The 24,826-nt window shown below is 47.5% G+C and overlaps 1 protein-coding gene across 1 annotated transcript in view; it reads right to left on the bottom strand.

Moving 5' to 3' along the window:
- Positions 1-8,887: 8,887 nt before the first annotated feature.
- Positions 8,888-24,826, bottom strand: part of Glce (glucuronic acid epimerase) — a 42,412-nt gene continuing 26,473 nt past the window's right edge. Inside the window, exons 3-5 of the mRNA XM_048330140.1 lie at positions 22,055-22,653; positions 17,649-17,894; positions 8,888-12,308 (exon numbers count right to left, since the gene is read on the bottom strand). Of these exons, the coding sequence (XP_048186097.1) occupies positions 11,284-12,308; positions 17,649-17,894; positions 22,055-22,640 (1,857 nt within the window). The 5' untranslated portion in view covers positions 22,641-22,653 and the 3' untranslated portion in view covers positions 8,888-11,283. The remainder of the gene's footprint in view (positions 12,309-17,648; positions 17,895-22,054; positions 22,654-24,826) is intronic.

The following is a 24,826-nucleotide window of genomic DNA, read 5'->3' as shown; positions in this document are numbered from 1 at the left end:
CCGGGCAGGGCGCGGGCGCAGCCCCGGGGAGGAGCCGAGCCAGGGGGGCGGTGGGGGCCCTGCACCCCAGTTGCATCTCCTCCTGTCTCCTGCAGCGAGGCCGCTTGCCCGCACCCTGGCCTGTCTCCTGCTACCCTGCACCTCCACCCCCGAAGCCCTCACCTGGCCCCCCTCCCACCGTCCCGCACCCCTGCAGCCCACCCCCCCCAACCCCCCAGGAGCCCACTTGGCCTGCAGGAACTCAGCACCTGCCCTTCAGAAAAATGCCTGGGTGGAGCCAGGCAGGGCAGAAAAACAACCGGTATGAAAGTCCAACAGCACCCCAAGTCCTCCCCGCTGGGGGGAGAGATCCCCATCATTTTACCTCCCGTCCTCCCCCCGCCCCATCAGCCCTGTGTCCCAGCACAAGCTCCTGGACAGCATGGTTCTGGGCCTGGTCCTCAGCCTCCTGGTGGGCCCAGCAAGAAGGGCCAAACCCACCCGGAAGGGCTATGCCAGGAGCAGAAGGCCCAGGGCCTCCTCTTGTCCCCTCCACAGGAGCTGGAGAGCCCCCCCCCCCCCAAGACAAAGGCCCCCTGTCTCCTGAGCTGCAGCTGCTTGCCCTGTTTGGGGGGTTCATAGACGGCAGGAACAGCACAGAGCTGGGCACGCAGACCCCTGGCCAAGTCCCTGCAGGTGAGATCTTGGGCTCGGCTCTGCCCCTGGCACCTTCGCCGTTGGAGTGGACGACCTAAGGCCCTCTTCAGGATCCTGAGTGTGGCTTTGGCACCTTACTTTTCTGAGGCTGTAGTGTGTGCATGCACATGTTTGTGAGCACGTGTGTATCTGTGTGCGTCGGTGTGTGCAGTGTATGCATGCACTTCTGAGTACACGTGTCTGCACATATGTATGCGTGCATGCATGTTATGTCTGTGCGTACACACACACGTGTGTATCTGTACTCCTTCTTACAGAGGAAGTGATGGCCATTGATGTATGCAGAGATACATGCAGGCAGACTGGCAGGCCGCTGTCCCCTGCAGAGCAGAGCTGCACTGAGTTCTGAATTCCGCCTGGCCTTGGGGACCCCCTCATCCTTCTCCAAATGGAGGTGCAGCCCTGCCTTCCATCCCAGGGTATTTGGGGGTCCTCACAAGATACATACATAGGGGCATGGGCTTTCTGACACCCGATGCCAGGGCCATGATGGGCTTTGGAGGCAGAAGAGACCGTGTGCCTGTGCTGGGGTGTGCTGGGGGGTTCTGGGGGTGCTGGGATATTCTGGGATGTTATGGGGTATTCTAGGGTGTTCTGGGGTGTTCTGGGGGTGCTGGGATATTCTGGGATGTTATGGGGTATTCTAGGGTGTTCTGGGGTGTTCTGGGGGTGCTGGGATATTCTGGGATGTTACGGGGTATTCTAGGGTGTGCTGGGGGGTTCTCTGTGCAGTAAGGCCCAGGGCTGGTCTCAGATGCACACCTGCGGCCACGCATGCCACCCTGCACCCCCCCCCCCATCAGAGGTGTGCACTTTGATGCAAAGACTAAAGATGCCCTCGGAGCAGCCAGGATGCCGAGAGAGCCAGGCAGGGTCCTGATAGCAGCAGGTTCTGAGGACAGCCAGAAGCAGGCACTGGGCTGGGGTTAGAGAGCCACGCTCACCAGAGCACGGATGGACGGGGAGGTTGTGTCCACTTACCAAGACCTTTACCACCTCCCCCCCACACACACCTGGAGCACAGTGATACACCCTGGCTTCTGTTCTCCCTCTCTAGCCTCAGATTGCCCCGTCCCTTAATCAAAGACACTCTGCACACTTTTCATTGCTGTAACAAAAGAACCAAGGCAGGCAAGTTTGTGAGAGGAGGTTTGCTGGCCCACAGTGGCTCACACCTAAAACCCCAGCTACTCCAAAGGAAGAGACCTGGGTGAGGCTTGAGGCCAGCCCTGGCCAAGGGGCAAAAACTCACCACCTTCTCTGAACAACAGCTAAAGCAAAACAGGGCTGGAGGCATGGTTCAGGTGGTAGAGCACCTGTCACGCAAGCATGAGGCCTTGAGTTCAAACCCCAGCAGCACCACAGGCTTGGAGGCGGGAGGACTGGGCTGTCCCGCTGATTTGGCCCCTGGTGGGGGCCTCCTGGCCGTTGAGGTCACAGTGGCCAGAGCACCGCTAGAGGCTGTCATGGTGAGGCAGGAAAGCGGGGAGCCATTCAGAGGTCAGAATCACCATCTTCTAACAACCACTCTCAGAAACTAACCAGTACCCCAGGAGACTACATTAGCCCCTCCCAGTGCAGAGTTGGTGAATCCGGAGAGCAGGGATTATAGGAGTATGCGGCCACTCCAGGCCAGCTCCTCTGTGGACCCTGATGTACAGGGAGTCCAGCTGCCTTGGTCTGTTTGATCGTTAGGGCACCTGGACAGCCAAGGCCTTGTCTGCTTCCTCCTCCCCCTCCACAATACCCTGGGTTGGGTCTGGGTCCAGCATTTGCTGGAATACATACACAAATAACGCAGTCAAACCCCATGGCTCCTTCTAATGCATAGTAATGGCAGGCGGATTTTCCCAACAGCTACCACAACTGCACTCACGGAATTACAGTCATTGCGAATGCTGCCAGCCGCTTTCTGGGTGTCTCTTTCTCCCCCACCTGGGCAAGCTAAATGGACAGGAGGCCATTCTCCTGGGACAACCTCTTCTTCAGGCCTGGCCTGGCCCAGGGAGCCCAGAGGCCTCCCTTTGCCTCCAGTCCCCAAGTAGCAGCGGTTCATCAGCCCTGGATACAATCCATGCTCAGCTCTGCTTTAAGAGGTGCAGAAATACCCATCACCTCTCACCTAGCACCCTTCACTGGGGACCAAGGAAATGGCTCCCACTAAAGGACACATGCTTTGAGCAAAACTCTAGCCTGGTAGGGAACAGCAGACACGGAAGCTAAGAGGCCAGCTCTGGAGCTGGCGAGAAGCAGCACCTACTGAAAGCGAATGGGAGGCCGCTGCAGCCTGGGATCGCAGCTGGGTTCTGGGTGGAATTCCACAGACAGGATCCCAGCTGTGGAGAAGTATCTGCGCATGCACATGCACAGGAGCTGTGGGGAAAAAGAAAACACCTGCTAGAATAGGTGTCAGGCATGATGGGTGGTACTTCGACAGTTTCTTAATAGTGTTTGAGCAATACATATTTGATGCAACATAATAATAACTCATATTATCAGTCCTGGGTTCAGGGAAGGCCCTGGGATACACCTGCTCACATAAGCATAGCTTTGAAAGCCAAGTGTTGGTGGTCACGCCTGCAATCCTAGCTACTCAGGAGGCTGAGATCTGAGGATCCAGGTTTGAAGCCAGCCCAGATAGGACTCTTATCTCCAATGAACCACCAAAAAGCGAGAAGTAGAACTGTGGCTCATGTAGTAAAAAGCACTGTCCTGGAGCACAAAAGCTCAGGGACAGTGCTCAGGCCCTGAGTTCAAGTCTCAGTACTGGTACACATTCAAAAAAAAATCCCTCTGGATGCCAAGACTCCAATTGGGGCTTCCACAATGTCTCTGGTGTCCCCCTGTGCGTCCATGACATGCCCTGGCCACCGAGGGCCAAATCCATGCACAACGCTTAGGACAGATGATAAATTCCTACACACGGATGCAGAACCAAGACCTGAAGAGCAGAAGCCAGGTCTCCCTTGCCCCACCCCCAGGCCCTTGACCCAGCACCTTCTCCCTCTCATGAACTCAGTTCCTTGGTGATCACCAGTGAGTAAAGTCAGCACCTCACACACCTAGAAGTCAAACTCACGCCCAGGCTAGGGCTGTGGACCCGGGAGCAGTGGCTGATGGGAGGGCAGCCCGAGTGAGTGAAAGTCAGTGTGGGCCCCGCCCAGTCTCCACCTTCCCCTTCCCTGCCCGGCCTGCTCCTCAGTCCTCCAGCAGGAGCCCCCTCGCTCCTCACCTGGGCCAGTGCATTCAGGCCTGTCCAGGCTAGGTAGCCACCCCAAGTTCACACACTGGGCAAGCCAGGACTTCTGTGGACAGCCCTGTTTCCTGGGTGACTGAGACATCATGCTTCCCATCAAGCAGTGGGTGGCCTGCTCCGGGTGTCTGCTGAAGGCTTGAGGGCCGTCCCTTAGCTTAAGGCTAGCATTCTACCTCTTGAGCCACAGCTTCACTTCTGGCTCTTTGTTGATTTATTGAAGGGTCTCATGGACTTTCCTGCTTGGGCTGGCTTTGAACTGAGATCCTCATATCCCTGAGTAGCTGGGGTCATAGTCATGAGCCACTGGTACCCAGCTACTTCTGTTCATGTTTAAAGGATGGATGATATACCTCTGGCCAATGCGCTGCCATTTATTTGGCCGACCCCTTACTTCTGAGTAGTCGAGGCTGGCCAGCACCGGGGGTTCTCATCCATGCTGTTCCTAGACATCCACGGGGAGTAGTTGCTTGTGTGTTCCTGCAATCCTGCTTCTCCTTTACAGGAATATCTGTTCAAATGTTTTTCTTATTAAAAATGGGTTCTTTTATTCCTGAGTTCTTTATATATTCTGAACATATGTCCTTTGTCAAATATGCGATTTTTCAGTATTTCCTTGTAGCCTCTATACTGGGTTTCATTTGTAGGAAACTCTTTGGGTTTTGGGGGGTTTTTGGTAAAGTTTAAGATACTGATTTTTTTTTCTTTTATACATATGCTTTTGGTATCTAAAAACCTCCTTTCCTAACCCACAGCCACAAATGTCTTAAGAATCTTCTAGAAGCCTGGTACAGGTTTTCATTTTATTTATTTACTTTTATTTTTTGCCAATCGGGGGAACTCAGGGTCTGAGCACTGTCCCTTGCATCTTCTTGCTCAAGGCTAGCACTCTGCCACTTGAGCCACAGCGCCACTTCTGGCCTTTTCTGTATATGTGGTGCTGAGGAATCGAACCCAGGGCTTCACGTATATGAGGCAAGCACTCTTGCCACTAGGCCATATTCCCAGCCCCAAGTTTTCATTTTAGACCTGGGGCTGAGATCCACTTTGAGCTAAGTTTTGTGAAAAGTGTGAGGTTGAAACTAGACGTCGAGTGGATCTGTCACCTCCACACGGGCAAAGGGGACCAGGCTGAGGTCCAGTCAACACGTCCCCGCTTACCAGGAGGAAGGCAGGCCTGGGATCTGCAGGTGTCTGCTGAATCCAGTGCTCTGGGTGGAACACCTCATCACCCCTTGGTCTCCCCATCTGAAATACAGCAATAAGGATGTAGGCCTGGCTGGCTTACCTCGAGGGCTGTGGTTAGTTGGTGATTTGGCTGGAGTCAAGGCTGGGTGTGGTGTACAACATGGACCCATGGATGGATGGGTGTGTACATGCATGGCTGCGTGGGTGGATGATGGCTATAGGAAGTCCTTATGCACTGCTTCCAGGAGCTATGCCCCCGCAGAGCCCCAGGAGGAAGCTGCAGGTTGTGCCTGGAGCAGGGGTCTCTCTTCCAGCGGTGGACAGAGCTTCCACTGCAGTTGGAGGATCAAGAAACGAGCTCCGTAGGGTGCTGGGAACAAGTAGGAAGGCAGCCAGAGGTTTCCTGGCCGCTGAGCCCAGCCTCACGGCCATGCGTGCTCTGCCCAGCAGATGGCGCCTGCAAGTCCCGCTTGGAACTCTCAGAGCCCAACCCTGGGATGACAGGAGACCCTGGCACTGGGCCCAAGGCGGCAGGAGCCTGGGGCTGCCACTTCCCTGCCTGGAGGAGCCCAAGTGGCAGCTGGGGAGCCTGAGAACACATCGTCTCATGTTCTGCAGAAGTGCAAGGGGCCAGGACCCGAGCCCCGTGCATGGTGCTCCTGGTCCTTGCTTTTAGCTGTGTATACTTTGTGAAACTCCTTCCATCCCAGCTTCAGGCTCCTGGGGCTGAGGCCGGTGGGACACCCGAGAGACGGTTCCCAGGTCCTAATCCACAGTGGCCAAGGTACCATTCGGACAGGAAACTGCAAAATGGAACCAGAGACAGCCCGGGACCCCCTCTGGGCAAGTCCAGCTGAAGATGGGATAGGATGGGACGGCCTCCATAGACATCGCAGCTGTCGGTCCTGTACCCCATCACCAGGGCAGGTGCCCAGAAAGCAAGTGGTAACCACGGGGAAGGGGGACACAAAGCCAGGGGATTCACCATTTCCCTTGACTTCTGTACCCTCCCCAACCGTTCTGAAGATGCACCCTCAAATACACGGTACATAAAGTCAAGACAGAAGAACCAAAAGCTTAAAAAAAAAAAGGAAAAAAGAGGTCTCTTGTTCCCATATCTTGGAGTTCATTTCAGTATGTATATTATTTTATACAAATATTGAGACATTTAGGCATTGGGCCTTTGTGATTCTCTCCTAAGAATATCCTTTGGTTTCAGTGTATGTATATGTAGAATCATGTAGAATGTCATATCCCAGTGTGTTCTAGATCTAATTTCCACACAGAGAACATGTGCGATTTGTCTGATCTTGACTTACCTCAACATAATTTGTTCTAGTTCCATCCATTTTCCTGCAGATGACTTTATTTTATTCTTTCTAATGGCTGTGTAAAATCCCATTGTGTACAGGTACCACGTTTTTTAGATCCACTCATCTATCATGGGACATTTAGGCCATTTCCATATCTTGGCTAGTGTGAATAGTGCAGCAATGAACACAGATGTGCAGGTGTCTCTATCATATCCTGGCTTGGGATGTTCAGGGTAGATGCCCAGGAGTGGTTATGGCTAGGTCATAGGGAAGACCTATGTTTACCTTGAGGAACCTCCAGGCTGCTCTCCAGTGGCTGTACTCCTTTATATTCCCACCAATAGTGCAGTACGGTTCCTTTTCCCCATCCCTATCAACATTTGTTATTGTTTGAATTCACAACGTTGGCCAATCTTACTGTGGGGGTAGGCTGAAATCTCAGTTGTTTTACATTTGATTTGCATTTCCTTTATGGTCAGGGATGATGAGCATTTCCTCATGTGTTGTTTTTTGGCATTCTTATTTCTTTGTTTTTGGCCAGTCCTGGGGCTTGAACTCAGGGCCTGAGCACTGTCCCTGGCTTCTTTTTGCTTAAGGCCAACACTCTACCACTTGAGCCACAGCACCACTTCAGGCTTTTTCTATATATGTGGTGCTGGGGAATCAAACCCAGAGCTTCATGTATACGAGGCGAGCACTTTACCACTAGGCCATATTCCCAGCCCAATGCCATTCTTATTGCTTCTGAGAAGTCACTCCTGGCCCATGTAGTGATTGGTACTAAGATTTGGGAGGGGTTCCCTGAACTCCTTGGATATACTGGACATTAGGCTTTTGTCTGATATATTGCTGGGGCACATCTTTTCCCGGTTGGCTGTCTTTATAGCTTAGTAACTATGTCCTTAGTGGTGCAGAAACACCGTATTTTGATGTAGTCCCACTTGTCAAGTCTCCATTATGTTGTGCCCCTGGGACACCTGTACCTTTAAGTCCTCATGTCTCTCCTACTCTCTCTTGCAGTAGTTTGTTTCGGCCCTGACTTTTGAGGACTTTGATCCACTTTGAACTGATATTGGTACATGGTGACAAACAGGGATCCACTTTTAGTTTTCTGCATAGTTTTAGTTTTCTTCAACCAGTTGTTGAAGAAGCTAATTTTTCCCCACTGTATATCTCTGGCTCCCTTATCAGATAAGTGGAGGGCTTTATTTCTGGATCTTCCAATCCCATTGATCTTTGGATCTATTTTTGTGCCAATACCAAGCTGCTTTTATTATCGCTCAGTAGTAGGGTTTGAGGTCTGGCATTGTGATACACCCACATTGGCTTTTTTTTTTTTTTTGGCTTAGAATTGCTGCAGCTATTCTAGGTCTTTTGTTGTTCCATATGATTTTTTAAATTGTTTTCCCCATCTTGGCAAAGAATGTCAGTGGGCTTTTGATGGGGCTTGCATTGGATTTGTGTATCATCTTTGGCAGTAAGGCCATTTTCATGATATTGATTCTATTTATTCCTGAACATGGAAGGTCTTTGCATTTCCTGGTGTTCTCTTTGATTTCTTTCTTCAGATTTTTTTTTTTTATAGTTTTTGCTATAAAGATCTTTTATGTTTCTGGTTGGGTTGATTCCTAGGTATTTTACTTTTTTGAGGCTATTGCAAATAGAGTTGCTTTCATGATTTCTCTATCTGCTTGTACACTGTTGGCATACAAAAGGCAACTGATTTCTGTGGGTTAATTTTGTATCCTGCTACTTTGCCAAAGTGATCAAAGATCTCGGAGACAGAATTTTTTGGGTCCTTTAGGTATATCATGTCATCTACAAATAGGGATTTTATTTCTTCTTTCCCTATGTGAATCCTTTTTTTTTTTTTTTTTTGCCAGTCCTGGGGCTTGGGACTCAGGGCCTGATCCCTGTCCCTGTCAAGGCTAACACTCTACCACTTGAACCACTGCACCCCTTCTGGTTTTTTCTATATTTGTGGTGCTGAGGAATCAAACCCAGGGCTTCATGCATGCAAGGCAAACACTCTACCAAGCAGCCATATTCCCAGCCCCTGTAAATCTCTTTTGTGTTCTTTTCTTGCCTTACTGCTCAGTCTAGGAATTCCAGAACTCTGGTGGAGAGAGTGGACATCCTTAGTAGATGACTTTTATGACTTTAGTAACCTTACATCATGTAGTTCATTGGTCCCTTGCAGAACAACACCCCTGAGAACTTGTGTTTTTTCCCCCTACTGGGGCTTGATCTCAGGACCCTCTGCTTGTGAGGCAGGCACTCTACCACTTGAGCAGCAGCCCTGGCCCCCGAGTGTCACATGCTCTGTGCCCCACTCTGCCTGACACGAACAGGTTTGCTGTCACAAATGGCCAGAAACCTGCTTGCTGACTCAGATAAGCTTAGAATTAGAGAAGGAAAAAATACTCAGGTGCGTTCACTTTTAAGGTAAAAACTTTATTTTACAATTTTATAAAGCAGCTTTACATTAAGCACAATTCATTTACTTTGTATAGAAACAAAATACCTTTCCATCTGCAAAAAAATCAAGTTTTGCTGCATATAAAACTAACATGTGCACATTGTGCTTCAACCGCAAAGTCTGTACAGCGTTACACAGGACTGCCCTTCGGGAAGGGTGTCATGTAAACATTTATTGCATATTTCACACATGGTGTACAGCCCACATGTACAGTGGAGGAGAAAGACAATGAGAGGATGCTGGGACCGCAGCTCCCATGAAAGTGCACACTGCCAAGAAGACGCCCGCCGCCGGGGGCTGTGGCCACCTCTGCACCCTGGCAGACCCTGATGCTTCTTGGCTGAAGCCTTACGTACAGGAACTCCAAAAGGGTCAAACTCGACCTTGGTCTGGAAAGTTTTGGCTGGTTGAGCATCTAAAGTGGCAACCAATTTAACAGCAAAGGTAAGTGAACAAAACCAACACCGATAGTCTTAAAGAAAACTTGGAAGAAACAAAGCTTTAGAAGTCCCCTCCCCAGTCTTCCTAAACTCAGAATAAGTAAACATTTCCCATGATTTCAAACCCCAGACAGCTCCACAGTTGTCAAGGTGAAAATGCAGATGATCCCAGGTGGCAACCCTCCTTGGAGGCCCGGCTCACCTACAGGTGACCACCCCGCACAGGCCGACTTGGGGACATCTGCAGGATCTCCACGATTCGGAACGTCCTCAAGTACCCACAATGCCCCTGGGGGACGGAAGACAAGCCAGGCTGCCACTGCAGTGTGGAGGGCAGTGTTAGAGCGGCAGCAGCGCTTCCTCTTCAGCTCAGGACTGTGGGATTAAGGCACTGGTGTGTCCCAGAGCAGGACCACAGTGTTCTCGCCAGCTCTCCTCCTCTGAAGACCAGCATGCAAACACAAACAAGCCCGGACCCCGCTACGTAACAGCAAACACGGAGAAGGAGGGCGTTCATCCGAAACGTCGGCATTAAAAAGTGGGGGAGGTCCTCGTCTTTATTACTGAGACAAAACATATTTGACGTTTCAATTCTTAAATGAGACATCGAATGTATGAGAACTACAGAGGTATAACACCCACCAGTGTCTGTTGTAGGCAAAATCAAGAGTTGGGGTTAGAGAAACTGGGAACCAAAGCTTCTTTTTATTCTGCCAGCTTAAAATCGTCTCCAGTGTGGGATGAATTTTCGTGTTTCTGCCCCCTTTGAGGCACATACATTTTGTGCCTATCACAGATATGTATGTTCCACTGCACAACAGCAGGGAGGGCGCCGGTTCTTGTGAGGTCACAGGTGAACGGCACTGTGTCTGCCAGGCCTTTTAGCGTGTGTTTCCATGTGTTACTATGGGGCTCGAGTTTCCGGGCTGTATGATACTGGGTGCTTGAAACCCTGTGGGAAATCTGTCTGGGGTTCAGCAAAGACCTTACCAGACCCAGACGACAGCAGCAGCACCTCTTCTAAACAGCTGGAATAATTCAAAACTAAGTTTGCAAGGAACAACAGTGACAGAGCCCCAATGGCTTAGATAGGGAGAATGACCCTGGAAGGGGGGGGGGATCCCAGTGGGATTTATGTATGTCACATTTAACCCAGGCCTTTTTTCAGTGGGGGGGGGTGGGGGTATCAAAATAGAAGAGGTGGGTAGTCCTAAAATTGCTAGATCCTTCCCAAATTTAGGTTTGTAGTCAATATTCTACATCATGTCTCCGGAATAGACAAAACTCTCAAGTGAAGTCAAAAGGAAATACAAAGAAACCATCACGCAGGGGTGGCGGGAGGGACAGGTTGATTATCACACTTCTACTGATTGTAGATCAAGTTTCATAAACAGATAGCATTTCTGTAACTTCTTGTGCGGTCAGTAAGTTTCATTCTAGTTGTGCTTTACATACTGTGAAGCCTGAAGACTGGGTGTGTTTGATTTACACGTCAAGAAAACCATAATGCAAAAGAGTCTCCATATGTATCAAATTGAACAACCACAACCACCATTCACCTCCCAGAAATGAGTCTAGAGAAAAGAAATAGCTTTTAAAAAGTTGAGCACAGTCCACTATCCAGGGTACAAGTACACACTGTATTACAGCACATAATTTTTTAAACGTCTGCTTCCAATATAAATATAAATAATCACATCTGAAAGGCGCTCCGCACGGGGTGAGGGCGTGCCGGCAGCTGGCGGGGCCCTTCACCACTGCTTATCGTCTGTAGCCTGCCATGAGCAAGGCACGCTAGACATTCCTGCTCTACACGCCACGTGCCCGTGGATGCGGCCTGGAGCAGGGCTCCCCACGCCGGGTGCACGGCCTGTGGCTTCTGGCTCGGAGGCTGCTGTGGTTTGGTTGTGGGTGCTAGTTGTGCTTGGCCCTGCCACCTTTGAGGTAGCTCTTCCACCTCCGGGCAAACTCCCTGAAGACGGGGGCGTCGTCGACGGTACTGAGCAGCTGCAGCTGGTTGATGTGGGTGGTGTGGTAGTCCCAGCGGGCCAGGTTGGGGGCGACGCCCAGCATGAAGTGCCGCAGGTCGTAGATGGTCCCTGAGCCCGTGTCGTACAGGGGCAGCATGGCCTTCAGAGACTCCATCCCACGCTCATACAAGGACGCCGCTTCTTTCCCGAGCGTGTCCCCTGCAGTCTCCTTCAGGTCATACAGCCCAATTAAGGAGTACATAAAGCCGTTTAAGACGAAGGAGCTGGGCGTGGTTGGGTATTCCTCATACCAGTCGTGTTTGTTCATGAACACGGCTTTGACGCCACGCTGCTCTGATGGGAACTTGTAAGGGGCCGTAGCCCGTAAAGCTGAACTGAGGAATACCTGGTCTTTTGTTAACAGATAGGCCCTGACGAGTGTAGAAATGGCTTGCCCCTGTGCCATCGCAGAGTACCACCCTGGCTCTAAAGACTTAAACCCTTCTCCTAGCTTGCGGGTCACCATGATGGGCCATCCACCCTTCTCATCCTGGTTCCTTACTAGCCAGTCACTGGCGGCGAAGAAGGCAGCCATGTGGGCCGTGGTGGAGATGGTGATGTTGTCCAGAAAGCCCTTCCCCTTTGCAATCAACCGCACCACCTTTCTGGGCATTATTTTGGTTGGCTTGACAGCTTTTGTGTTGGAGAGCCCCACTCCTTTCCTGAGGTCGGTGACTAGGTCTCTGGTGACTGTGCTCCACGAAGTTCTGGGCCCGATGCCGTAGTATATGTCCCTTTCTTTAAAAGCAATGAGCTGGGTGTTTGAGACGTAATGGACAGTGAAAAGCTGGCCCTTCTCGGTGGTCTCTAGAACCACAGACACACTCCCGTTTGTCAGGAACTTGAGGTCAAATGAAATTATAAAGTCCTTTGTGTTTCCCAGCTGTAAGGACACACCATCACTGGCTTCTAAAGAAGAGAACATACCAACAGGACTGATAAGGGGAAAGTACTTCCAGACTTTAGTTGCAGCGTGTCCTTGACAATCATGGACCATGAAAAATTAACTCTTGAGAATTCTGTGTATCAGATTCGTGTGCATTTTTATGTTCTAAGTTAACCATAGTAAAGTTCTGACACATAGTAAAGGATTCAGAGGAAATGTGTAAAACACAGCTGATCAAATTTTCTTTTCTAAGCTAGGTGATGAAGGCTCATGCTTGAAATTCTAGCTACTAAAGGGATCTTTTAAGAGAAAGATCCTTGATCCTCAGGAAGTCTGAGGATTATGGTTCAAAGCCAGCCTAGGCAGGAAAGTCCATGAGATTCTTATCTCCGAATAACCACCCCAAAGCCAGAAGTGGTATGGCTTAAGTAGTAGAGCACCAGCCTTGAGTGAAAAGTCTAAGGGACCACACCCAGGCTGAGCTCAAGCCCCAGTACTGGCACATGCACACGCACTTTTCTAGAGCTTATACAAACCAACCAATCGCCAATGACCCTGTTGCCTTCCTACAAGAAGAAAAGCAGACAAAGGCTGGCCTAGTTCATAGCACTGGAGACCAGAGAAGTTCCAGAAAGAAGGAATTTCCAATTTCTAGTTAATGGCTAACGTTACTCCATTCCAATTGCTCTCTATCTCACTTAATACTTCAATTCCAAGAAGTGTGTTTATGAGGCTGGGGATATGGCCTAGTGGCAAGAGTGCTTGCCTCGTATACATGAGGCCCTGGGTTCGATTCCTCAGCATCACATATACAGAAAATGGCCAGAAGTGGCGCTGTGGCTCAAGTGGCAGAGTGCTAGCCTTGAGCGGGAAGAAGCCAGGGACAGTGCTCAGGCCCTGAGTTCACGGCCTAGGACTGGCCAAAAAAAAAAAAAAAAAAAAAAGTGTGTTTGTGCACACCAAGGCCGGGGTAAGGAGCCTGGCTCTGCAGTACCTGTACTTATGGAAAGTTTACTGTGAATGAAATTACTGGAAGTTATATGGTGGGCTCATGTACAAGAAGAAAAGGTGATGGGGAAAGCATAGGGCTTGAAGTTTAAAACTTTAGACTGAATGAACACCATTAGCTATGGAAAGGCAAAACAGATGGCGAGTCTCAGTCTCTTAACATGTTAAGCAGAGATAGATTACTTTGCAGGGTAATTGTGAGGATTCTTTAAAAAGACAATGGCTTGGAACATAGTAATAAATGATAATGCTTCATAGCACTAATTAATTAGCACATGCTAAAAAAGTAGCAAAAGCTATTTTATCCTCAAATTAAAAATAGGAATTTCTCTTGGACAGTTACAGCACGGTGACGGCAGAAGACTCCGAGCCCGGATTGTTTCATCTACCAAGGGAAGAAACACACACATTAAAACCAAATGCAGCTGGACACAGTGATACATGTCTCTAATGCCAGCTACTCAAGAGGGAGAGGTAGGAGGGCTGTGGTCCAAAGCCATCCTTGAGCAAAAGCATGAGACCCTACCTAAAAACTAAAGCAAAAAGGGTTGGAGCATGGCTCAGAATGCTTGTGTAACAAGTGTGAGGGAGGACATGAGTTCAAAGCCAGGGCCCCAAAGCAGCAACAAGAATAAAGAATAGGGAGCACAAATTTTGAAATATTACATGGAAATATGAGTATCTTGGTCTTTTATTTCCAAAACACATCACATAGACTGATTATCTCATTCGACCCCTACAATTATCTAGGACAGCAAAGTAGGAATTACGATGTCCTATAGGAGAGATCAAAGCACACAGGCTTTCCCAAGGCCAAGAGCTAACTGGTGGCAGAGTACACTCCAGGTCTCCAGGACCCAGGTTCAAAGACTGTGGGACAGAAAAGTGCTATGAGAAACAACACCCTCATAGCAAGGGCTACTGCTCTAAGTCCCAGAAGGTCAGAACACGGCCAGGGTTCTCCTGAAGAACCCTTTGGTGTGTCCCCAAGAACGCAGGTTAGAAGCGGGAACTTGGCAGGCCATTCTCAGTGTGGCGTGTGAGCACACTGGGCTATCATGTAACCCTCACAGCGGAGTCCAGCACTGCCGATTCTGCAGCACATGCTCTCGGTTGCTTCATGTGGTGGAACAGCCACCGTGGAAGCTATATCAGGGCCATGAGCAGCGATGGCCTTGCCTTTTTTTTTTGCCAGTCCTGGGCCTTGGACTCAGAGCCTGAGCACTGTCCCTGGCTTCTTTTTGCTCAAGGCTAGCACTCTGCCACTTGAGCCACAGCGCCACTTCTGGCCATTTTCCCAGCCCGACCTTGCCTGTTCTATCATGCTTTGAGAGGCCTTTATTCTCACTTAACTAGTACTTTCTGTTTCTGCAGTGAATGGGATTTGAAGCTCAGTACTGTAACCCTGAAACATAGAACGATTCTGAACTGATTTAAGGAATTGCTCAAGTTGACATGACCCTCAGCAAATCAGACTACCCTGAGTGCTGTTTACTTTTCATTCTCATGGAAAGGATCCTTCATAATGAACAACGACCCATCTTAGTAAGTCCAAATGACAGGAAAGTTGAAGAAATCACTTGCTCCAAGAATTTTGTCCTAAATGACACAATTTAAAGAAGCACTTGTTATGTCCAAATAATTCACTGAATGAAGTGTCAAAATGGAGCATTTCCACCAGCAGAGGGGTTCCTGAGTCACAGAGCGTGACAATCTACCATTACTCTTCACTTCCGTCATTCTTCACTTCATCACCAGCTTCACTAGGCCAACAGGGAGGAGGCGGTGCTCCAGACCTTGATAAGGCAGGGGGTTGGGGGTCACAGCCCTGAGGAGGAAGGGCCAGAGGCAGGGGGCACTGCCATGCCCTGTCACAGAAGTGACAGACGGCCCTTTGTACTTTAAAGTATGACATGCATATACTTCCAGTTCACTCAGTTTTAAAATTGGAAAATACCCAGCAAATAAAGCAATAAAAATATGCTGCAGGCTCATAAAAATACACCCTCAGTTTGTTTTGTTTTGGGTTTTTTTGAGACAGGATCTCACTACGTACTTGATGTTCTGGAACTCTTTCCTGCCACCACCTCCCAAGGGCTGGGATTACAGGGGGATACATCTGGCTTATACTTTATCTTTATTTTTTCTTTTCTTTCTTTCTTTCTTTTTTTTTTTACTCTAGACGATTTTATTCTCTTTCAGGAAAAAAAAAAATTCAAGGCCAAGAGAAAAAAGTGAAAGGTCAAAAGCCTCCAGCCCGAGCCTGCAATGCTGGGTACTGAAATGCCTCCATGAAGTCTGTCTTCTAAACAGCCTCATGTGTCCTACACCTGTGTCCAATGAGACAGCTTCCCATTCTCATCTTCCCCCTCTCCTCTCCTCCGTCTTCCTTTTCCCCTCTCTCCTGCTCTGAGTAACAAATATGGACACCTCTAGAATGCCCAAACACCTACCTACACCTCCCTAGCCAGCGCCCAGGAACGGGATGTCAACACTGAGCCAGTTTCCCATGGCAGTGTGGTTATGACCAACAGAGTTTTCTCCCACTGACTTACGCCACCGCCACTGTAGGAAGGCATTTTACCTCCAGCTATGGGCCATGGAACAGAGGCCCAAGGGAAGCCCGAAGGTAGGATGTGGAAGTACACAATGAAAGCACTTGCTTCAACTAGGGCCATTTACATGACAGCTCTAAATAACCTCCCACGCAATCCAGGAGCTCAGGATGAAGCAGCTGTTTTCTATCCTCACTTACACAGCTCCTAGGGGGTACCCAAAGCCAAATGTTCTTTGGCTTCATATTATAATTTCCTGCTGCAATAGCTTCTTAAATATCACAGTCTCCCTGTGCCTTGTACACTAAGAAAAGATTCTCTATGTCTTGGACTCTCACAGAATGTCATGGAGGAAAGTTCTACCTCCCAGAATGAAAAGCCAGGGTTATCCTGCACCATCCATGACTTAAGGCCACCTAGAAAGAGGTTTGTGCTGTGGCTTTAAGGTATGTGAATTCCCTAGTCATCAATAAAGGATGAGAGGAGAACACAGAAGAGGGCTTATAATCTTTCCACTCATTTGTATTTACCAACTCCAAGGATGGTGGAAGGGGAATAGGTTCTGATCTTGACAATATCTCTGTAGTGAATTAATCCTGATGTGCTAACTAGGATGATTTCATTGTCTCTTTAAATAATGGACTCATTATTCTTGCAGATATTGATCAGTGAAGAAAAATACATTATATCCTAATTAATGAGAGTGTCAGTAAAAGGGGAGATGATGCATAAGGTTAAGTTGATTTTTAAATGATTTTATTAACGAAAATGATTTTATATGAAGTTTGAGAGAATTTAGTACATTAACAAAATTCAAATATGGAAGTAGGCCTCATTGGTAATGCTACTTTTGTTGAAAAAATAAAAAGCTATTGGCAAAAAAAACATAAAGGAAAGGGTGGCTCTTTCTATAAAAGTTCCTTCTATATTACTGCAGAATAACTACGCCAAATGCACGTGACTCAAGCCTGTAATCCTAGCTACTCAGGAGGCTGAGATCTGAGGGTCATGGTTCAAAGCCAGACAGGGCAGGAAAGTCCATGAGACTCTTATCTCCAATTAACCACTAGAAAACCAGAAGTGGCACTGTGGCTCAAATGGTAGAGTGCTAGCCTTGAGCTCTTTTTTTGTTTTGTTTTGTTTTGGCCAGTCCTGGGCTTGGACTCAGGGCCTGAGCACTGTCCCTGACTTCTTTTTGCTCAAGGCTAGCACTCTACCACTTGAGCCACAGCGCCACATCTGGCCGTTTTCTATATATGTGGTGCTGGGGAATCGAACCCAGGGCTTCAGGTATACGAGGCAAGCACTGTTGCCACTAGGCCATATTCCCAGCCCAGCCTTGAGCTCTTTTAAGACCTCAGGGACAGCACCCAGGCCCAGAGTTCAAACCCCACAACTAACAAAAACAAACAAACAAAACATTAAACTACACTACATTACAATAAACTAAGGGGGCTTGGGTATGTAGCTCAGTGGTGGAGTGTTTGCCTAGCATGCCCAAAGCCCAGCATTTGAGTCTCAGCATCACAAAGCAAAGGAAAACCCAAACAAAGGAAAAGACCAGGGACTCCATTTCTGTGGGCTGCAGAACCGGGGAGCTCCCTGGAGGAGTGCAGACCTCAGCTCTTCACACTACATAGAACTTCTCATTATAATCTTGTTGCTTTTCCTCTAGCCGTTCCATCTGTAGGGGTTTCACTTGGATGACACCACAGTCTGCCAACATGTTTTTAAGAATGATTTGAAAATTTTAAGAGAATGTCAACAGAACAGTAGCAGCACGGACAGCACACAGCTTACCTGGGGCAATAAACTGTTTCACATTGGTGAATCTAGATTTGTCAGCCACGCTGGCCATAAAGCAGCCCTTGGGCACTGCCCAGGCACTGGGTTTGCCATTTCTGTCCTCCTCTTCAGCTGTCTCGTACACCTCTATGTGAGGCGGCTTCTCTGTCAGGTTCTTGCTGTAATGGCTCAGCCCATACTGAGCGATCTGGATGGGGTAAAAGTAGCCTTGGGGTCCCCACTGAGTGGACAAGGGCACACCTGTAAAAGAGGAAGGGCACACAATCACTGGCAGACATTTCTCACCATGGGCCCGCACGCCTCAAGGATACGGCCATGTACCTGCCTGGCTCGGGACTAGGGCACCTGGCAGCTTTCTTATTGTGCTGCTCTCCTAACGGCTGCGAGTTATTGCCAAGTTCAGCAGATACGAGTATATTCGCTCTCATCATGTGACAGACAGCTACACAGCATTCTAAACCTTTTCAGGACTGTTTGTGTCCCTCACTTTCACTCACAGCTGCAGGAGTTACCTTGCTCACACAGTCACACTTTGCACAAGTTAGAAGCACAGATCTCACCTCACCAGTTGTATTCTAAGTAATAATCCTGTAATTTTCTTTAATGCTTAATGCTTTACTAACTACTTACTCATCTCTCCCTCCAGTGTCAAGGTCTAGTGAGGAAGTATTCTGTGTGATGGCTAAAGTATTTGTTTCATGAGAAAACTTAAAAGTATAGACACAGCTTAGAATTATTTTCATACCTCTCTGGAGAAAATGTAATTCTTAAGAACAAGGACTGCCTTTTAAAAACTGACTTTGTTATACACTTGACCATATTCAATTCTTTCTCTTTTGTCTCCCAGGCTGGTCTGGAACTCATCATCTTCTTGTCTCAGCCTTTCAAGTGCAGGGATTAGAGACATGTACCACCAAACCTAGATTTTTAAAATAATCCAGCAATGGATGTCTTGTAAAATTCTAGGGAAACTTCTAAAAGTTTGTTATTGGTGTTTAGCTAGCAACTTTTCAAATGGGAACTACAATACATTATTGCCAGGAACATTCCATGGCTCAATTGTGTTTACATGTTGGGAGAGAAACTCTGTAGTTCTGAAATGAAAAGCAGGCATCTGACCAGCACAGCAGACACTGGAATCTAGAGCAGACTAGTCTACTACTCTAATGTGGTTTCAAAATAATCCCTGAGGACAAGGGCTGGTGTGGCTTCAACAACGTCTGAGTGTGCTCCCAAGGACTCATGTTGGAGGCCAGGTCCCCAATGTGGTGATATGCACAATTGTGAAGAGGCAGGGCCTCGTGGGGGGTGACGAGGTTTGGGGAGAACTGCCCTAGGAAGGCACAGATGCAGTTCTCATGCCAGAGTTGTTATAAAAGACAAGACCTGGCATGAGCGGCTCAAGCCTGCAATCCTAGCTACTCAGGAAGCAGAGGTCTGGAAGATAAGGGTTCAAAGTCTGCCTGGGAAGAAAAGTCCTTGAGATTGTCTCCAAAACAACCAGCCAAAAGCTGGGCTGGAAGCATGGCTCAATCAGTAGAACACCAGAGCAAATGCTGAGCAAGCATGTAGCACTGAGTTCAAACCTTGGTACCAGCAAACAAATCCAAAACAGCAAGACTGAAAGACTGGGCCTTCCCCATGTTCCAGTTTCCTGCCTTGCCACATGATCTCACATTCTCACACGTGTTCCATGATGCCATCCATGTGACATGGCCAAGGGGCCTCCACCAAAACAAGCCCCATGCTGCCTGCACTGTCAGCCCCCAGTGAGTTAAATAAACGTCTTTCCTTTATAAAGTATGTGGCTCAGGCACTGCCATAGCAACAAGAACAGACGAATACAGGTACTCTACAACTTCAGAGGCCAGGTCATACGTATTTTCACAGTGGTAACTTTTCTCTGGGAATGCCCCCAAAGTTAATAGAAATATCACTTCGTAAAAGGCACATACACTAACAATGGTACAAGAATTGGGACTGGCCAATGGGACGGAACAACAGGCTAGCAGTTTGCTCAAGTATTCATGGAAATTTGATAAAAATGAATCATAGAGATCATGTTCATGAATCAGGAAGGAAAAGAAGAGCCTATTTAATATGTATTGGGAGGGATTTAAAACTAGACTCTGGGGCTGGGGATATAGCCTAGTGGCAAGAGTGCCTGCCTCGGATACACGAGGCCCTAGGTTCGATTCCCCAGCACCACATATACAGAAAACGGCCAGAAGCGGCGCTGTGGCTCAAGTGGCAGAGTGCTAGCCTTGAGCCGGAAGAAGCCAGGGACAGTGCTCAGGCCCTGAGTTCAAGGCCCAGGACTGGCCAAAAAAAAAAAAAAAACTAGACTCTGACCGTGGATACCATTTGACAAGAAATAAACCCATTTAACTGCATTAAAAGTTAAAAGTAAGCTGGGTGCTAATGGCTCATGCCTGTAATCCCAGCTACTCAAGAGGCTGAGATCTAAGGATTGTGATTCAAAGCCAGGCTGGGCAGGAAAGTCCATGAGACTCTTATCTCCAATAAACTACTCAGAAAAGGCCAGAAGTGACATTGTGGCTCAAATGGTAAAGTGCTAGTTTTGAGCAAAATAACTTCAAAAACAGTGCCCAGAGTTCAAGCACCAGAACTAGAAAAAAAAAAAAATTGAAAGTAGGGCTTGCGAGGTAACTTGTGAGTGTCCTCTAGCCATGAGCACAGCTGGTTTGATCCCCTGCACTAGGGAAAAGGCCAACCAGGGCACGGAAAACCCTTTTCTCAATACAAAATGAACAAGTTACATCCAAAGATTTCTTTCCTTTTTTTTTTTCAAGTGCCAGCCCTGGGGCTTGAACTCAGGCTTGTCCTCAGGATTACAGGCATGAGCTACCTGTGCCTGGCTTAAAGAAATCTATTATTAATAAGTAGAACATTCCTAGAAGAAATCGTAAATAAAATTAAAGACAATCAAATCAAAGAAAATAGCTTTAACACATACTACCCTTACTATGTAGTTTATACAAATACATTTAAGCAATACCAACTGCATTAGAAAAAAAGGGGAGGAACATGAAACAGTCCTAGGTACATATGAAAGAGGTACCTGACTAGTAAATTATGAAAGCTGGGTGTGGTGCTACACATCTGTAATCCTGGCCTGTGTCTAACTGCAAAGACTTCCGGTGAAGACACAAATATAGTAGTCATTATCTTGAGGTAGTGAGGATATAATACAGATGCGTTTGTCCCTTGCCCTTTTAAACACTGGATATAACATTACTCAAGTAAGTGTGTGTGTGTGTGTGTGTGCGCGTGTGTGTGTGTGTGTCAAACAACAGAGGTAAGGGAAACCCTGCATGAGGAGGATATGCAGACTCCAACTCCAGTCTGATGTCTCAACATCACTGACTTCCCAGAATGAGCCCAGGCCTGAGTCCCCAGGAGAGCACAAACGTACATTAACGTGAAAAGTTGTTTCCATACTTGTCTTGTTTTGGTGGTACTGAGGTTGGAACTCAGGGCCTTGCACTTGCCATGCAGATACCCACTTGAGCTACACCTTCAGCTCTCCATATATATTCTTTTAGATATAATATTAAAATCGAGTTTATATTAAAATTAGTATTAAGATAAGATATTAAACGCACTCTACAATATAATGAAGTTGGAATACAATAAAACTTAAGCCAAGCAATCTCAAGTCACATTACGTTCCTTCTCATGTAAATGATGCACTTCAGAGTAAAATTCCATCTGTCTTCCTAGTCACTGCTACATTGGAAAAGCAAAGTCCATAACAGACCAATTATTCCCATCAGGCACTCCAGGGGCCCACGATTTTAAAGGCAACGAAAGGCAGTGTGTGTGCATAAGAGGCAATTGAGTACATTCAGAAAACAGGGAATGGGGCCTAGGAACTGTCCTTGGGACTTGAACCTTCCTTCCAGTGATGGCATCTGTCTAACCCGGTAACAGACAGTATGGGGGTGGGGGTGGGGGTAGGAGGCTGGTCTAGTGGTTGCATTCTTTCTCCCAATCCTCTCATTGAATAAAACCTATTTATATAAATATACATAAATTTTGTTTTCTCTCACATACTAGGGAGTAAACCCAGGGCCTTGATTATGCTGAGCAAGTGCTGGCAAATGTTTATCAACTGAGCCAGATTCTTGGCCCCAGAACTGCATATATGAAAGCAAAATTTCTGTAGGTACTCTGCCTTGACCTAAAACCAGCGAGACTGTGAAAGAGGTTAATGGAAGAATGCTGCGAGTTCAGGTGTACTCTTCTTGCAGCCCTTAAAATCACATAGCTAGAAATCTCCTCTAAGCTTAGACCTAACTGGTTCCTTTTTGCCAAGACAGAGCAGTGGAAGGGCTTCAACCCATAGCTGTATACTCAATAACCAGGCAGATACCCACCTTCAACTCCACTGATACACTTGACTCTGTCTCGGACTTCCACGTTGTAGCCTTCAAAGGACATGAACACGCCGTCCGGGTGGTAGGGGGCTCTCTGCGTATAGACTTTGGAATAGCTGTGAGAGAATTCAAATCGGTCATAGCCATCGTGCTGAACCATCTTTCCATAAACGTCAAAGTACTTCTCCACCCAAGTGAATGGAAGAAAGACTTCATTCCCCTCTCGTCTCCCTTTAATCGTGTGCTCATCATTGATGAGACAGTCAATTTCTTCATATTTGAGCCCTAACACCTTGCTGCCCACACTGCCATGGAAGCCCCCGGCCACAGGGGGCGCTTTCTGCTGCTCCTGCAGGAGCGCCTCCTCCGACTGCTGTCGGCCCCCGCGGTTCACACGCTGGTCGCTTTCAGACTCCACGGCTCTCCTTTCTAGTCCATCCACCCTGAAGCCATTACTCGAGTGCCGTGGAAATGAAGTTGCATAGTCACTGGAACACCTGTTCCACAGAAGTACTGTGACCAACGTGAAGAGTGCACAGATGATAATCAACGTCTTGTAGTTGACCCGAGCTGCCAAGCAACGCATATTCACACCATACCTATGGGGGCAAGAAGAAAGATTCATGCACAGGCGTGTCGTTGACACTTCTGACATTGGGTAAAGTTCTCTTCAGTTTTGAAATATCCAAACACCACATTAGGGCAATTTTATCAAAGGCGAGAAATCTGACTCAAATTTTTCAGTATGGGAAAAAAAAAAAAAAAAGGTAAAAGGATTCCTTCCGCCCTTCATCTGCATCATCCTCTCAAGTGGAGATGCCCAAATTCTCTTACTGAATCTTGGCGATGTTCTGCAAGGCTCCCTAAGCCAAAAAGCCCTTACAGTTCTGTTTTTAAATAACTTAAGACTCAACGATTTACGCATTTCTGTCCTAACTGCTTAGTTGCTGTCTGAACAAAACATACTGGACCCTTTCCTGCAATGCATCACCTCCCGGGCTGCTCAAGCCTACGGTGAACCTACACTGCTCATCCCATCTGGTGGCTCAGAACATGAAGTGGGCATGACCTTGCCTCCTGACACCACCGTTCCATCTCCAGGGCATTCTCTCTTGATCCTCCTTCAGTACTATGCTGCCTTCTCTTCCTTCCTTACTCTGTAGAGACCTCCTTCTTATCTCCTGATTCTTGAGGTCTGCAGTGTCTTAGGGTCCCAAACCTCAGATTTCTTTGCCTATTCTTCCCTAAGTGACTGCACTTGGATCTTGTGTCTTTAAATAAAATTTACATGCCAACTACCTCCAAATTCTATTTCCATATCAGACCTTTCTCTTTGCAGATACATAGGCATAACTGTCAATCTAAGTGATGAGTATCTTTGGGGGACACAGAGTGCTAATCCTGGGGCTTGAACTCAGGGCCTACGTACTGTCCCTGAGCTTTTTGGCTCTGGGTTAGTGCTCTACCACTTAAGCCATAGTTCCCCTTCTGGATTTTTGCTGGTTAATTGAAGATAAGTCTCATGGACTTTTGTGCCTAGGCTGGCTTTGAGCTGTGATCCTCATATTTCAGCTTCCTGAGTAGCTAGGATTACAGGCATAAACCACTAGTGCCTAGCAAAATTGATATATTTTCTTAGAGATCAAATAGATTTCTGAAATGCAACAACTAAAATGTATCTCCCAATCCACCTGTTCCTCCTTCCTACAGCTCACACTAAAACTCTCATTCTCTTTCACACATCCCATATCCAGTCAGTCAGAATGCCTTCACGGTATACTCAGCATGTGACCTCCTACTTGGGTGTGCCAGCACGTGACCTCCTTCACGCTGCCCCCCACATGTGATCTTTTCCCACCAACACCACCTGTACCACCAGGCCACTTTTTGTCTGAAATACTACAGTAATAGCCAATCTGGTCTCTGCTTCTATCCTTGCCCTACTACTTCACCTCCAAAGTTGATTCTCACATAGCTTTAAATTTAAGCTGATGATGTCATTCCAGTGCTGATCGGAGAATTTGCTACTATTGAGCACAACACAGGAGAAATTGTGTGCAATGTATGGGATGCTTCAGCTTACAGAGAGTAAGAGGAACGGTCTAGTTAACACTGGCCACAGCCACTCTGTAGCTTATGCATGGAGTGACTCCATCAACTGCTTATTGTTTTTAACCCCTTCTCATTTTCCCCACAAAAAACTTTTTGGCAGGAATGAGATTAAAAAGAACACCCCCCCCCCCAACGCACACAATGAAAATGTTCAGTGAAAAATTAAATGAATTTCTGTTTCCTAAGAAAGTCAATGGCAAATGTATAATTCATTCTTTTAATGCTAAGAGAAGGTAAGCTCTGGGACTTAAAGCACTGTCATTCTGCTCTTACAATTAGTAGTTTGGCAGGGGATTGGGTTACTGAGGTTTGATTTGTCACTGTATATAGGAATGTTGGGGTTCACTGCTCACCCATGAGCCCTTTCAATTTAAAACTTGTGTCCTCTGTCCTTGGTTAGTAGCTGTGGTTCTTCTTGGATCTCGGTATATGAGTTCTTTTCAAAATACACTTCCCTCTGGAAACTTCTGCATTTTCCACTGGTATTCTTCTGGCTATTTAGTTTCCTCTTGTCATTACTTTTCCTCACATGCCTGGTGATCTTTGGTTATTCATTCACATTGAAGACAGAATGACTCAAGCCAACACAGAGCTACCTGAGGATGGCCTGGGTTTTTAGTTTGATGCTCTCATGGGAAGGATGGAAGGGAGAGCAGTATT

Source organism: Perognathus longimembris, chromosome 20, assembly GCF_023159225.1.
Source record: "Perognathus longimembris pacificus isolate PPM17 chromosome 20, ASM2315922v1, whole genome shotgun sequence".
NCBI lineage: Eukaryota > Metazoa > Chordata > Mammalia > Rodentia > Heteromyidae > Perognathus > Perognathus longimembris.
The sequence above is the reverse complement of the archived record's forward strand: the minus strand, read 5'-3'. Positions and strand labels throughout refer to the sequence as shown.